General features: G+C 42.4%; 1 protein-coding gene across 1 annotated transcript in view; it reads right to left on the reverse strand.

Annotated features, from left to right (window-relative positions):
• LOC139215065 (arf-GAP with coiled-coil, ANK repeat and PH domain-containing protein 3-like) overlaps positions 1-14800 on the reverse strand; it is a 61327-nt gene extending 46527 nt beyond the window's left edge. The window contains exon 1 of the mRNA XM_070845895.1: positions 14662-14800. Coding sequence (XP_070701996.1) covers positions 14662-14708 — 47 coding nt within the window. The 5' untranslated portion in view covers positions 14709-14800. The remainder of the gene's footprint in view (positions 1-14661) is intronic.
• Between the last annotated feature and the right edge of the window lie 734 nt (positions 14801-15534).

Genomic DNA, 15534 nt, shown 5'->3' on the forward strand with positions numbered 1-15534 from the left:
ATTTTGACTGTCTGCTTGACATTAAGTAATCACCTGAACTTGTAACTCTCAGTCACACCATTTGATCAGATCTGGGCCATAAAGTAACCTGAGTTCTAGTTTTGGGGTTTAACTGTGAGACACATAAACTGTACTCGCACACAGATGCACATATATTTATTCGCCCAAGGAACCCAGTTACTGAGTGTAGTTTCCGGTTTATGCCTGTGAGTGTCACACAATGACGTAATCAGAAAAACACACATTACTAAGTAGAGGTCAACAGGATTATTCATTACAGTGCGGTTGCTCAGCTTTTGACGGTTTTCTCCCACAGCTAAAAGCCTTCGCAGGTGTGAATGTGTTTGTTTATATGTGGGTTAGCGCCTGCCCAGAGTGCACCCTGCTTTTCACCAAATGCATGCTGGGACAGGCGACTATAATGGGATGATGGGGTTTAGCATATGCATAGATGAAACGTTTATTCATGGAAAAGGTGAACTCATATTAAAGGTTAATATAATAACATTAATCGTAGCACAACTGGAGTTTAAACAGTTGTAGCTCCTACAAGCAAGTAAACCTACAAGTTTATCACAGGTGACACTTCGAAATGTCAATAAACCAAGAGTAGGACATACTGCCTAAATTACTGCGATCACACACACAAAGCGCTCCCCTGATTTTGGCTGTAAAATAAACATTGACCTTAATCTCAAAATCCTAAATGCCCCATCAGCACATTTTTAAAAAGTCACACAGACGTGAATGTTATCAGCGAATGGCTGCTCAATAAATCTCGTTCTCTCTCTCTCACACACATACACAAACGGTCCCTTATCTTCGAGTGTGTGTGCGTGATGTAAGAAAGGAAATGGAATCTGCTGAAGAGGCCACATAGACAGTCTGGGAATCACAGGACACAGAGCAGACAAATTTAGCTTGGGATAACATTCATACGTCTAATGAACACTTGGATCATACAGCAGGTTCCATTACGCCTTATATGTGTGAATTTCCAGCATCATTAGATGTCTATGATGGCTTTTAGAGCAGCATTTACTACAATCGTGTATTTGTGTGTTATGTGATGATTACATTGACATGAAGTATTGGTGTGACGGGGGGAAAAGAGAGGCGGGATGGAAAGTGGAGGGAAGGTTCAGGGGTTGAGAAAGAACGAAGAGGCAGGTTTAGATTAACACATGGGGTGGTCTTACGCAAGACCCCCACACACTGAGACAGCTAGAGAAACAGAGAGCCTGGACCTGAATCGTGTATGCTGTTACAAAGTGCATGTGTGTAAATGTGTGTGCGTATATACACATCTTACAGTGTGTCTTGGTTCAGTCTATAATACAGAGAGAGCTGGAATTATTTAAAAAATAATAATATCAATGAATAAGAGCCAAACAGACAAATGGTTTAATATTAGTGTTGTCATTAATAGTCAATGGCTCTTTTGTGATTCTTCTCAGGTAACACTTTATTTTATAAGTCTCATAATTTCCCAATAGTTGTTTTAGGATGTTTCCTGGATCTTTAGGGGGATTTCCTTGAAAGAACTGCTAAAATCACAATGACTGGAAAACTAGTAGATCAACAAATTTTACATGACTGAATAAAAACTTGAGGTTACACCAGAAATTAAGTGGGATTCATTGCTTGGATGGGAATTGAACATCCTCTCTAATGAGTATGAAATGTCATAATCCACTCTTTTGAATTTAAAATTTCACATCCGTTTTCTTCTAAAGAAATGTGTGTCATACACATTAAATGCAGAGAAGAAGACCATGCAGCTTATTTTATGGGCCAGCAGTTGGACTCTTCAGCAAATCTTAGAAAAAAAACTTTTTTTCATATCGCATATAGCATCTCAAAAATGCTCAGTCAGGGCACATGTCATCCCTGTTCTTGTTTACACTGTCAGCTGATCGTGGTATCAGCTGCTCTTCTAGATGAGATGGTGTCTGCCTTTGGACTGACAACATTCAAACTGTTTGACTTAACTGCAAGGAGGTGACAAATCTGCATGAAAAAGGTTTAGATGTAACGCTGGCCGACTGGAGACATGTCAGGCTATCAACTGTAAAATATTTATTTTGGCACTTCAGTTAGATGAGTAGCTGCGCTGACTCAAGTTATGCTTCACCAACAAGTTGGCACAACACACAAGACAGTTTCTACAGTATTGAGGAGTTGAGGAGATTTAATTAACTATGCTTCCTCTATTCTTTGATGCAAATAGTCTCACAACTGTGGGAAAAAAATGTGTAAATGGAGCCTGAACTGCCCCAAGATCTGACAGGTTTTATTGCTCTCTTGTCCAAAATAAACTGCGAGTTGAAGTCGCCATGAAACTTTTAGTTACACTTTTTTCATACACCTTAATCTCCCTTCTCTCCGGCCAAAATCTCTTTTACAGAACCTCACTGTACCTCCCTGTTCAGCTAGCTACATCTGTCTCTGCAGTGACATATGCACATACACACTGTAGACACACACTGTAATCCCGCCATGATTCTACACCCACATACCAAAAGCAATGGTATATTGAGCATGGTCATCCTTCCTTCCTGCTCCAAGACATATTGTCCATTATTGACCAGTGACTTTACTTCAGCTGTTCTGATTTTTCCACTTGTGTGTAAGGGGCAATCCATCCAGCAAATGGAAGGAAGCACTCCCCATGTGTGTGTGTGTGTGTGTGTGTGTGTGTGAGAGTGTGTGTGTCTTTGTGGGGGCGGGAATGATGGATCCAAGAAAGTGCGGGACTGCTGACACGGCAGATGGGAATGTTTTCATTTGGTTACAAGGAATTCCACAGAGATGTGAGGCAGAGGATGCAGGCTGGATAATGTAAGAACGAGGAATGTGAAAAGGGAATCCATCAGTTTTTAAGAGAGCAATCAGTGTTTCCGTCTCTCCTTGTGCCTCTATAGAAGATTGACTTGTCAATCACACTTGAGGTTTCAGCACTGCAGGGGTGTTTGGATTCAGCGGGGATCAGGGCTGGTGGGCTGCCAAACGCGCAGTTGGCCCGAGTCAACAACCTGCGAGGGAACGATCAGTGATAAATGCCTCGACACACAGTAGCTGAGGGTGAGAAAATGAAAGGAATTAAAAAGGCTTAAACAAATGAATGTCGGTATTTACTAAAGACACCGGAAGTTAAAGTCAGAGGTCCAAAGTTGTGACGCAAACCCGCTTATCTTCCTCCACACAGCGTCACATGCTGCCCGAGATGACAGGAATGTGGGTGGAGGAAGAGAAAAAAAAAAGACACTGAAAGAGCTGAAGAAGGCACAGGAGAAAATAGGAAGAAGAAGAAGAAACAACATGCTAAAAATAATCAGAAGATGTAAAGAAAAATAGCTACAGTGCACAAAACTACGAGAGCAGAGAAAGTTGGGCCAAATCACCACCAGCTGCTCAACTGGATCCCAGATGTAGGAGACAACACACACACACACACAAACACACACCATCTCTCCTCCTAGTTTGCATGAGACGGCGATGAGCTTAAGTGACCCTCATGACTATTTTATGCGTCACCTCAGGGAAGCCATTCGCCATTTGACAAGACGGCCGTCCCTCAGCTCTGTCCTCTTTCTTATTCTGCTGATTTACAATGTGTGTGTTTCATTCATGTTTGACTGCCAGCATGTGTGTCCAGCCCACAGTGTGACTCATGATGCATTCAGTGGGTTGCTGTATGAAATATCAGGCAGGTTACCAGGACAACAGCACACTACAGTAAGGATGAACACATCAATCCATCTTCGCCCCCTGTCTTCCAACCTCTAAGTCCATTCATCTTATCATCCGTCCCTCTGTCTCTATATGTGCTCTTTCTCTCCAACAAACATCCATCCATCCATCAATTATGTTCCCTATCCTGTCAACCATCTATGATCCCTCCAGCCATACTACTCTCTATTCCTGCATGCCTCTAACTACATACATTCTGAAAACAGACAGGCTCATATAATCTACTGAAATCCAATACTCCTTGCTGCTGCAGCCCGACATTGATTCATACACATCCCACATCCGCATTGCCAATAATGGGCGGAAGGAAAACAGAGAAAGGAGGAGTAGGAGGGTAAAGAAAGGTAAGAGGGTGAGATCAGGACAGAATACCTGCAGGGTAGATGTCAAGAGAAAAAGAAAGGTGGATGAATGTATGCAAGTGTCGCAGTGACTCACTAAGATGAAGAGCGATGACAGATGTTGACAAATGACCTAAACCTCTTTATCTTTTTCTGTCTTTTCTCTGCCTGTTGGTTAAACCAGTTGGGTTGTTTTTTGAAGGCCAGCAGGGCTCTGCCACACCACATAAATCCCTCATTGTGTGTGTATGACAAACATCCACTTGCAAACTGTTAGTCACACCAACGTCCAACTATGACCAACCATGATCTTGAATGATAAACAGATAACAACTGAGGAATGTATGTGTGTGTGTGAGAGAGAGAGAGACAGAGATGAACTGGCTTGTTCTGATTCATTTCATTCAAGTTTTGACGTGAGACAGGATGTAAACAGAGAGGACTGCAGTTGATATTTCATGGTAGAGTTTAGTTTTTAAATGGTTTACCCTGACCAAGAAATGCTTGGGGATGAGAAACGATATACTGATCCCTCGACTCTACTGTATAAAGAATTGCAAAATTGTGTATGACAAATCCAAAACAAACAAAAAGCCACCATGGAGTTGAAAGTTCTGTTTCTGCAGACAAAAACCTCACTGTTTTGAGACACCATGTTCTCCTCTAGGACCTTCTGATTCTGCAGTGTGAGAAACCACTGGCTGATTGACCCTTTCACCCTGCAGAATAGGACCGTGTAAGTGGTTATGTCACACTATAGTACCATATGCTGCACACCAACAGTCTTTAATGTGCGTACTGTATGTGCAAACACACACACGCTGCTAAATGTTTAACAGCTTTATGCATGTGTGCATACATGTACTAATGTCTTGAGAGGGTTTATCCATGCGTGACTAAATGTGTCGCAGTCAGCACCGAAGTCTGGCCACCACAGATGCATTCCACATATTACACGCCGGCTGGTCCTGCTTGTTTACCCCAGTGTGATTTAACGACTTCCTGGGGAGTGAACTCTCCACGGCAAGTTTTGGGGTTCACAGTTCAGACGTGGATTGCATTTTGAGCGCTAGAACTCCTCGATCAGGAGTCAGTCTGCTAGTTTGTCAGGCTAGTCAGTGTGACAAAAGATGTAATTGCCATACCACGGCAAAGGATACAGGGTTTTAAAACTGGGAAAAGCCTTGAACTCAACTACAGTTTAGTGAAGACAAAAGAAATGTTCAAACTGGGCCAGACACCCAAAGACAGACAAATGTTTCTCACTAAGAAAATATACAGAAGTGCCAAGATGAAGAGAGCAGCCCAGGAACAAGATGCAGGCAATTTACTTAATAGTTTTGATCTGAGTTTCAACAGGCCTTGGCAGGACTTTAACAAACTCCCCACCAAACCCTGATCTCAGAGGGGATGAATGATTGGAGTGAGAGCTGTGAGAAGGTTCAATCTGTGCCACATTTTTCACCCTTGTAACTCGTGTATATCTTAGATGATGTCATGTCAGGGCAGCATGGTGGTGCTGTGGTTAGCACTGTTGCCTCACAGCAAGAAGGTCCTGGGTTCGAATCCCGGTTTTTCTGTGTGGAGTTTGCATGTTCTCCCCATGCTAGCGTGGTGCTCCGGGTACTCTGGCTTCCTCCCACAATCCAAAGACAGGCAACAACACATTAGGTTAATTAAAACTCTGAATTGCCCGTAGGTGTGAGAGTGAGTGGTTGTCTGTCTGTATGTGGCTCTCGCCCGAAGTCAACTGGGATAGGCTATACCGCTTACCCTGACAGATAAGCGGTATAGAAAATGGATGGATGTCAATGGATGTCATGTCAATGTAAATAACATTGTTTCACAGTGTCAGATGCCCCTGATTTGAGCTAGATTGGCTGGAGAGCAATGTAAGGCACCTGAACTGGCAAAATAGTGTTACTCCCAACAAGCACAGAAATATTTCTCCGTGCAACATCGAAGGCTCACAAGTCCATTGGACTGCAATCAGACCAACACTGTGTCAAACCAATTTCTGCAATTCTACATCCTGCACACTACTGCTGAATGGGAAGGGAAATTGTATTGAGGTTGTCAGGGTAAGAGGCTGATAGTGTGTGAGCTTTAATAGGGTGTGTAGGCTATCCAGTTGATTTAATCAGAGAGTGTGGTTACTGATAATCCTATTTCATATATGGGTCCCACTCTAAGTCCCCCCGCAGCACGTGCAGCAGAGCGGGAGAAAATCTGCTGCACCGTGGATTCACTGGAAGTGTCCACGTGCTGCGCTGATGTTCGCTCATGAACATGTCAAAATACTGAATGCCTGGCGAGCAGGCGTAGACAGGAATATGACAATATGATTAGCCTACATGCTAGCCAGCAGGCACACGCATATATGCAAGCACGTGTAACAGAAATGCCAGGCAGATGAGGACGGTGGAAACCACATATAGGCTCTAGTTACTGCGCTCATAACCATCACCACTTCCTTTGGTCACATGGACATTCCAATTCAAAATCATATATTTGATTAAGATTGTAGTTTCTTAACATAAAACATGCTGGCTTGGCGAAGTTTAATGTTTTTTTTCCTAATTTACTTAGCGCACCATCTCAAGTCTCAAAACACAAGGAACAATACCAACACTGGTGACAAAAATGGCCCTGATTTTTAAAAGCACAGTTGTTTGTGAGTGGGTGGAAGGGTTCTGACAAGGCAGAAATCCCTGTTAATCCTCCTTGATGTGTTGTATGTCTAATTCAATCAATCATTGTGACAGGAGGGCCACAGTGTCACACCTGCTCCAATGTGATGCCTTAGATTTAAGCAGAGCTTTAAGATTTCCTCTAAAGTCCACATGTTGGCTATTACTGTTCTTTTGACATCTGAATTGGGCTTCCGCATGAATAATCACTCTGGATTAAGCCATCAGATCCGGTTTATTGGACGTAGTCTAATGTGAGAGGCATGTCTGCAAACAACCAGATATTCTAGATTTGTACACAGTGAAGAAATTATGATCTGTGCACTGCACACAATTTATCTAAGCAAACCAGTTCAGTAGCCACACAAGACGCTGTGTGGGCAAATGTGCAGTTTACAAGCTCTGACGCTGTCAAAAACTCTCAGTTCCTTTCTTCCTGTCAGATTTCTGGACTCAACAAACACCTGCAGACAGCAACTGTGTTTGGACACCTTTCCGTCTGTTCTCTATTTAACCTCTTCAGGTCATACGGGATGCCACATGGCTCCAATTTACAGATGCGGTTGGCTCATTTTATATGACATGATCTAGGGGCATCAATTCGACGCACACATGTTTGCAAAACAAGAAGGGTGGGGCCGCCCTCTTTGTTCAACTGGGCCACTGTCTTTCAACAGTGAATTCTCTTTGTTGTGGAAGGAAAATCAGTATACTGAGTGTATGCATAGATGCTAGAGAGCCAATAGGACCAAACCCAGTAACCCCTATCCTCCTGCCCACTAACACCACAACTCCACTACCATGACTCCTTTGAAGTAACCACAATTTTTCATGCTCCTGACATGAAAGACGTGTTTCCTGCAGTTCACAGTCAGAGCGTTCCATCCAGGCCTCTACCTTTATACACACAGTGGGAACTAAAATATTTATGTGAGCTGATGGGGATGTCAGATATTTTTATGAGCCCTGATGCTCTGCATTGTCTTTGTGTGACACTTGTAGGTTAGGAGAGTTTAAAAGGTCAATTGGTGGTTAAATGGTTGCTTCCCTGGGGAGCAGGAGGACAGTTACCAACCTCATCACCTACATCATTAGGAGTTCACTGGGTCTGGATTCCCCTTTTTAGAAAATTCAATTTCTGTAAAAATATATTTCTAGTATATATATTCACAAATTCTGATGAAAATTAAGGTAACCAATATTCAAGATCTATATCAAAATGACTAAAATGTAATAGTCTAAACAACACTGTCCAGTTATATACTATTTTTACTTTATGTACATGTATCTTACGATGGCAGAAATATTGTAGCTGGATTTAGCAGTTATTCCCATTATTTGCAGTTGGCTGCATTGTGGAGATTAAAAAATACTTCTGCTGATGTATTAGACTTACAGAGATATAAAACCTACATAAATACACCCTCTTCCTGTGTGGGACTAAGTTGAGCATAAAATAAATTGTTTGACCTGTCTATAGCTTTAAATAACAACCTTCTTAAATGCGAAAGATTTGCTTGCCGTTTTCTGGCGTTTGCCAGCAAACACAGATGGAAGTTGTTGGGCAGAGCACTTTCAAGAACAGAGTTCTCCAGCAGAGAAATTTTGTTAAAAGGCATCTTTAGCATTACAAAACCCAGGAGAGAAAGAGAGCTTTACATGGATGGAGAACCTCCATATATGGAGGATAAGAGGATAGGGATTCTAGGCCAGCGCGGCTGTTTTCAGAGCACATCTCCTGCGTACGTGGATGCATTAGGGAGAGTGGTTGGGAATGAGTGTCTTGACATTAGCAACTTAATGTGAGTGGTCAGGAATCTTTCTAAATGTTTTGCCAAGGACTTGATGTTGTAGAGAGGATCTATTTCTGGTGAGGTTCAGCAGGTCATGGTGGCTCTGAAAGACGTTTTCTCCAAAATATGTTAAAAGACAAGCAGACAAGGACATGGGGTGTGTTGTTGAAACCTGGCACTACTGCTACAGCTTTGCTCTGGTACACTCTCCAGCCATCACTGCATTATCAAACAAGCAGTACATCAATGCCAGCCTACTTTGGCAACAGGTAATCTTATTCAGCACTTTAATGCGTTTTCTTTTTCTACTCTAAAATCATCTGCATGGTTTCAAGGTCACCATGTACCATTTCATTTACTCTGTAACACAACTGTGCTCTCTCTGCTGGCTCACACTGCTAACAGCTGTTGGTGTTGAAGGACACAAATATGATCCTCTCCATACATCCTTGAGTGTGGCAGAGGGAGACGTAGTTGCCATGCCTGCCAAAGTGACTGGTCACCCCTAGCAACAATCACTACTTAGCTACTTTCCCTCCTCCAGCTAGAGAAGGCAGCGTCGTATGTATTTACATATTTCACAGGCTGCTGACCAATTCAGGAATCCATTATCTCAGGCAAGCAAAATGATGATATGTGTAGAAGGAGGATTATAGGTGATGATGACGCAGGTAAGGCATAAAAAAATCCAGAGAGTTAAGAGAATTCAGGGCGCCAGATAAATATCTAGAGCATCAAAAAGCACTTTAATCTGCCAATAAATGGAAATATGCTTTTAAAATAATGTCGTAAATCAAATATGGGAGAAGCCAAAAGCCTCTTTTTTTACACAGTGCTTTCAAATATTTCACCAAATCCAGTTCACTAATGAATTATATAACCTTAAGATGTTCTTGAACCTCCTTTATCTATGAATATGTTATTATGTAGACTGTCTCTCAGTGGAACTGATTTCAATGGACGCTCAAACTCTTCAAGAGATTTGTGTTAACTTAATGATAGCAGGAATTAGCACAACCAACAGGGTCTGGAAAAGCAGCACAACCGACAACATCGTGTCTTCATGACAAAGAGAAAGAGGAAGGGAATGAAAGCATAAGCACTTTGGATCAGTCAACTTAATGAGACGTGCCCTAGTTTGTTTACATTTCCCACATAATGTGGGGTTTAAAAGCAGACTGACAAGCTGCGACCTCTGTGACTCCTGCACGTAGCCATAGCAACCACCGCTGAAGTACACACCTGACAGGAGCAAAATAGGAGAAGAGAAAAAAAAGTGCAAGAACATGAGAAGTCATCAGCAAAAATAGCTTCTGAACAGGCAACACAGCTATGATATCAGGTATGGTTAGATAAATAAAAACATGATGCAGCAACCTAAAGCCTGAAAAGATTATTTGAATATGAGGTAAACTAGCACGCAGGTTTGGGGACTTTCAAGTGATCTGAAGGTGGAGGATGTAACGCAGTCTGGTCCAGTCCAATGGGAGAATATTCACTACTGATGGTGATGCTGATAAGCAAGTAAGTGAGTTAAGTTTATTTAGTGTAGTACCTTTCAAAGAACAAGTCACAAAGTGCCTAACAAGAATAGAAATAGTTAAAAATAAGAGCATAAAAACAGTTTAAAGAAACATCAAACATATGCAGCAAGATTGCTAAAAACACACCATATCACAAACTCTAGACAGCAGGAGGTGAGACAGAGGCCAGCCTGAATAAATGCGTCTTCAGCTGCCGGGACGACCGCCTCAAAGGCACGATGTACGTTGTGTTTTCAGTCGAGTGCTTGGGACCACCAGTAAGCCCCGGTCAGAGGACCTAACTGAACTCTGGTGATAGAAGTATGGAGCCATGCAGGGCTCTACATGTGAGAACAAGACCCTCAAAATGAATCCTGGATTTGATGGGCAGCCTGTTTAAGGAGCAGAGGACGGGCGTAATGTGAGACCTGGGCAGCAGCCTGACAGCAGCGTTTGGACCTGATGTGGACGGTCCAGAGATAATTTGCTTGCGGGAAGTGGATAACATATTTACATAGCCACTGGTTTTGGTTAATCTGAATATTTTATACAGAAAATGATTTCCTTGAACTCCTTGTGGTTTTCTCCTTTTCATCTCCTTCATTTAAAACCTGCTGTATTTGGGTTTATAAGGTAGAATATAAGACTGTGAGCCTCCAAGCTGAGGAACACATTTGAATAATAACTCTATTCTTCATTGTCCGTCTCCTTCTGTCACTTTCTGAATGTCGTTGACTCACTCAACCTGTCCGGACAGGACAGGATGCTGTTTACTGTGTGTGGGTGGGATAAAGAGATGTAGAGAGGCAGACAGGTGCAGCTGGTTCTCTGTAAACTCCCTGCTGCACGCTCATGGACTTGACCCACTGCTAGAGGCAACATCTGCTAGTCCATTTCCTGTATTTTCATTTTTGTTATTAGTTTACAGAGGACACAGATGCCATAAAAAAAAAGACATAAAAAGCTTGATATTACTTGTGAGTGACAGCTTCCACATGGGACTCACCAGCTCCACCAAGAACCACAGTTACTTACAACAACTACACTTTACTCTAATAAATCTAAGCACCCTACTAATTACTTTACTTTCACTCTCCATGAAATGTAGAATGAGAACAGAAAGTAAAAGGACACAGAACAGCCTTTTCTTGAGTTGAGAGCAGTCAACAGCAGGGCTGAAATATTGAAACAATGAGTGTAATTAATCCAGTAATCGATTCTTCGAATAGTTCTTTGGTCTGTAAAATGTCAGAAAATGGTGAAATATGTCGAACAGTGTATCCTAAAGCCCGAGATGACGTCCTCAAATGTCTTGTTTTGTCAACAGTCCAAAGATATTCAGTTCACTGTCATAAAGGAGTAAAGAAACCAGAAAATATTCACATTCGAGACACTGGAGTCAAAGAATTTTGACTTTTTTTCTTAGAAAAATTACTCAAACTGATTAATCAGCTGTAAAAACAGTTTCTGATTTCTACACCTCCCCCTATTACCCCGATTTCTGATTGCTCCACCTTCCCTTATTCCCTTACCGCCCTCTTATCCATTCATTTTGATAAACGGGGACGATAATAGACAGATGATCAGACGGACGACAAATGGGATTAACTTAATAGTTGACACCTAATCAATTAATTGTTGCTGCTGTGGTCAACCAGTGCTGTTGGACTAAACCTACATGCCAAAATAAAATTGCTCTCAGTTTGGGAATGGTGTCTTTTCAAAGCACTCACTCTTCTCTTCCATTCTTAAAATGTTCTGTCCTCTTTTCTCTGAGCTTTCATTTGTCTCACTTACAGCAGCTGTTGCTAGGCAACGGCTCACACCCAGCATATTAATACCATACCATACCATAACAATATAGTCGATGAAAAGACTGAATATACATCCTAACAGTGACATGTAATGCTTCCCTTTAGGATCACTAGGTCAGTGACTGTAAGGTGATTTACAAGAATTAAACAGGATTGTGCTACACTTGGTTGTCTGTTAGTGGATGAGTAAAACAATCAGAGCAACACTACGCTCAGCTCATCAAAATATCACCTCCAAGTCAATTGGTTTTAGTTCATAACAATAAACTTGTTGAAACCAAAGCTCTGTTCTGCCGCCAAAATGAAACCACAAGCATGACAACTCCTATGAAACTATAAATCAGTGTAGACAAGCCAGAAACAGACCCAGTGGTGCCTCTGAGGAAACAGATTACAATCATGTAGCACCAACAACTATAGGCAGGTGCATGGGTCTCATCTTTGTTATAGAGTGAATTAATGCAGCAGGTGACTGTTGACAGGGCAGAGAAGAAAAAAGATTTAGTGTGTAGTACGAGGAAACAAAAGGACGTTACAGATACTCGGGCATACCTTAAAAATTCTTTCTGCTCTCCAAATCATGCATACAACAAGACTGGCACAAGTTAAGACCTGCAGTGAGAGGGTGTGTGTGAGCTGTTTTAGCACCATGTGTGGGAAGACAGACGGGACTGACTCCTACTCCCATTTCTCCAGAATGACACAACATGGAGGAGAAAGAAACCTGAGACACCAGTCGCTCCGATATAATGGAGCATTCTGCAAAGTCGTGCAACTCTGATAATAGACCTGCTGCCATTTCCAAACAAATGGCAGCAGTTAAACTTTGAAAATGGTTTTATCATGATTTGAAACTCCCTACAGCCAGACAGTTGCCCTTATGATGAACCACGGTGTCCTCAATATCATTGACATTGTTTTTACTGTCGTCGCCACCACCTTCTCTGTTCTTCATCTTTTGTAGTAATTATTGTGTCACATGAACGTGGTCCTTGGACAACACCTGCATTATTTATTAATGTTGTTGAATCATAACAGGGGAATGACAAACAAGGTCTCAAATAATCCAGATATGATCCAAACCAGGACAGGACCCCGGAATGAACACTACTGTGCATGTGCACAATAAAAATAGCCATTGTTTTTTGGCTGACTTATTAATTGAAAGTGTCACACCTATATGTACTGTATGTGAAGGACATAATGACCATTATCATTGTTTCAAGATCACGGTATTATGCAACATGATATTTTTCCCTACTGCTTGTAAACCCAAGGAAACATCAGCTCTTTGTCAGTGGTGGAATTTTCCAAATAGCGTTCTTCATAAGACCATGGGAAAGTGAACCGAGCAGAAAAATGGAAGCGTCTGTTGCCTCTCCCTCTCTTCCTGTGACCTTCCGTCTCAGCCATCCATCACTGAGGTGGGATTTAAGCAGCAAATTGAATGTCTGTCTCTCTCAGCCTCTGTCTTACATTCCGCTGTCTGCTTGCTCACTCAAATCACAAACTCTCTGCTCGTCACAAAATGCTCAACAAACATGATGACTTGCGTCTGAGGGAGAGGAAGAGGAAGAGGGAAGCAACAAAATGACAAACACAGGGAACAGAGAGCAAACAGGGAACAGACGCTGACATGGAGAAACAGAGGAGCAGACAGAGATACAGAGAGAACAGAAAAAGCATTTGTCTAGAAACAGAATAAACATCCTGCTCCTTCTCAGTAAAACACTGAATAAATGGCACTAACAGCCCATCTCCGTGGCATAATTAACAGGAGATCCCTGGCATACATGCTGTGAGAATCTCCTCCGCTAGTTTCCCCTCAGTTTGCACAGGAGTGACGCCAGACTGGCACGTGGACCGAGTGTGGCTACAACCCTCCAGCGGGCAGGCAATGGGCCGAACAGCTGGATCTGTGCCTGGGATACGAGCTCCGTCCCTGCAGAGAGAGAGTGTGTGTGTGTGCTCCTCTCCCTGCTGCCTCTTTGCCAGCCAGGCTAAAGCTACTGCTGTTGCTGCTGCTGCAAGGCCAAGTCCTCACCACACACTGATACAGAGATACACACTGCAAGGCCTCCTCATTGAGCAAATGAAAAGACTGCACCCAACCTGTAAGGTGCTGCAACACTCCCTCACACACAGGAGGATCCACTTACACACTCACACTTGAAGCCACATTAAATGAGTGCTGCTTTTCTTAATTAGTGCTTGTCAGGGGGTTGATTAAAGCCTGAAATGAGGACTTATAATTTTTTTTTTTTTTTTTTACATTCAAGCAAAATGGATCCTTGCTGTGCGTGGCAATGAGTGTCCCTCCTCTCATATGCACTGAGCAAACGTCACAACCCACATTAAAAATCAGACAATCACCAAGGATCCACTGACACACACACACACACACACACACACACACACACACACATGCATGTCCTCCAGCAAATGTAACACAGTGCAAATAAATGTTTGAATAACCAACTAAATATGACATTTAGAAAAAAAATATGACTTAAGGTTTGATGAGAAAAAATGCAAAAATGAAAGAAAACGCCGTCCTGTTGTTGAACACATGAGCGAATCAGACACCACGTCTTGTATTATTTACCCTGTTGATGCCACCACTGATTCTGCATGGAGAGCTTCACTCATTCAGTCCCCGCGTAAAAAAAAAAAAAAAAAATCATGCGTAAAAGAAGGTGTGCCATTTTTGCGCACCGCTGTGATGTGCCCGAGACGAGCAGCCTTACCTGAATCGGGGTGAGTCTTTTATACATTCTTCAAAGTCCACCGTCATTTTTGCGTTTTCTTTCGTGTACTCCCACTTTAGTCTGCCAATGTCATTGCCCGCGGCGGGATGTCGCTTGAACCGTGCGGATGGTGGCTGGTGTCCCCTGACGCGCAGCAGTCTGTCACCCCTCTCCCGGTGGCACCGTGACACAAAATGCGAGCTGAGTGCGCGGCGGGCTGGTTACTACTACACTGCTGCCGCTGCTGCCGACACAGGCGAGAGGCGTAGCTGCAGCACAGAGACTGAAACAGGAGAGCAGAGCGCCGACTAGTTACAATCCGCCGTAACACTTCCGGAGAACAGGAGGAATCATGGGAGGATGTACTGAAGGAGTCTCACCACATAAGATTACTTAAAATAACCTACATTAGTCTAAAAGACAGTGTAACATAACAGTCTTATTGATAAAGTGAATGAGTAAAGCTGATGTTTATGTTTTTCACCCAAGAAATAGTCCCTCAAGAATTCAGAATAAGCCAAACAAGGGAATATGACTAATATTTTTAACCAAATTAGTAATATTTAATACTTCAGTCAATTATTTTGCCAAATGTGCATGCAAGCATACACTAGCTGAATACAATTTCAGCAGATAAATGCTGTTAACTACAACTGTTAATGTAATTTTGCCAACATTATGACAAAATAACACTTAAAAAAGGATTGAAATTGAGGAAACCAGACTTGAATCTCAGATTTCTGACCATACATCGTAGTTCAGTGTGATAATTACGTTCTTTCTCCCTCTTTTCTTTATCTTTTTGTCCTCTTTAATCCTTCTCCGGTGATTTTGGACAGTTTTTGCTGCTCCCGTGTTGCCTTCCTTCGCCCC

This window comes from Pempheris klunzingeri, chromosome 2 (genome assembly GCF_042242105.1).
Source record: "Pempheris klunzingeri isolate RE-2024b chromosome 2, fPemKlu1.hap1, whole genome shotgun sequence".
NCBI lineage: Eukaryota > Metazoa > Chordata > Actinopteri > Acropomatiformes > Pempheridae > Pempheris > Pempheris klunzingeri.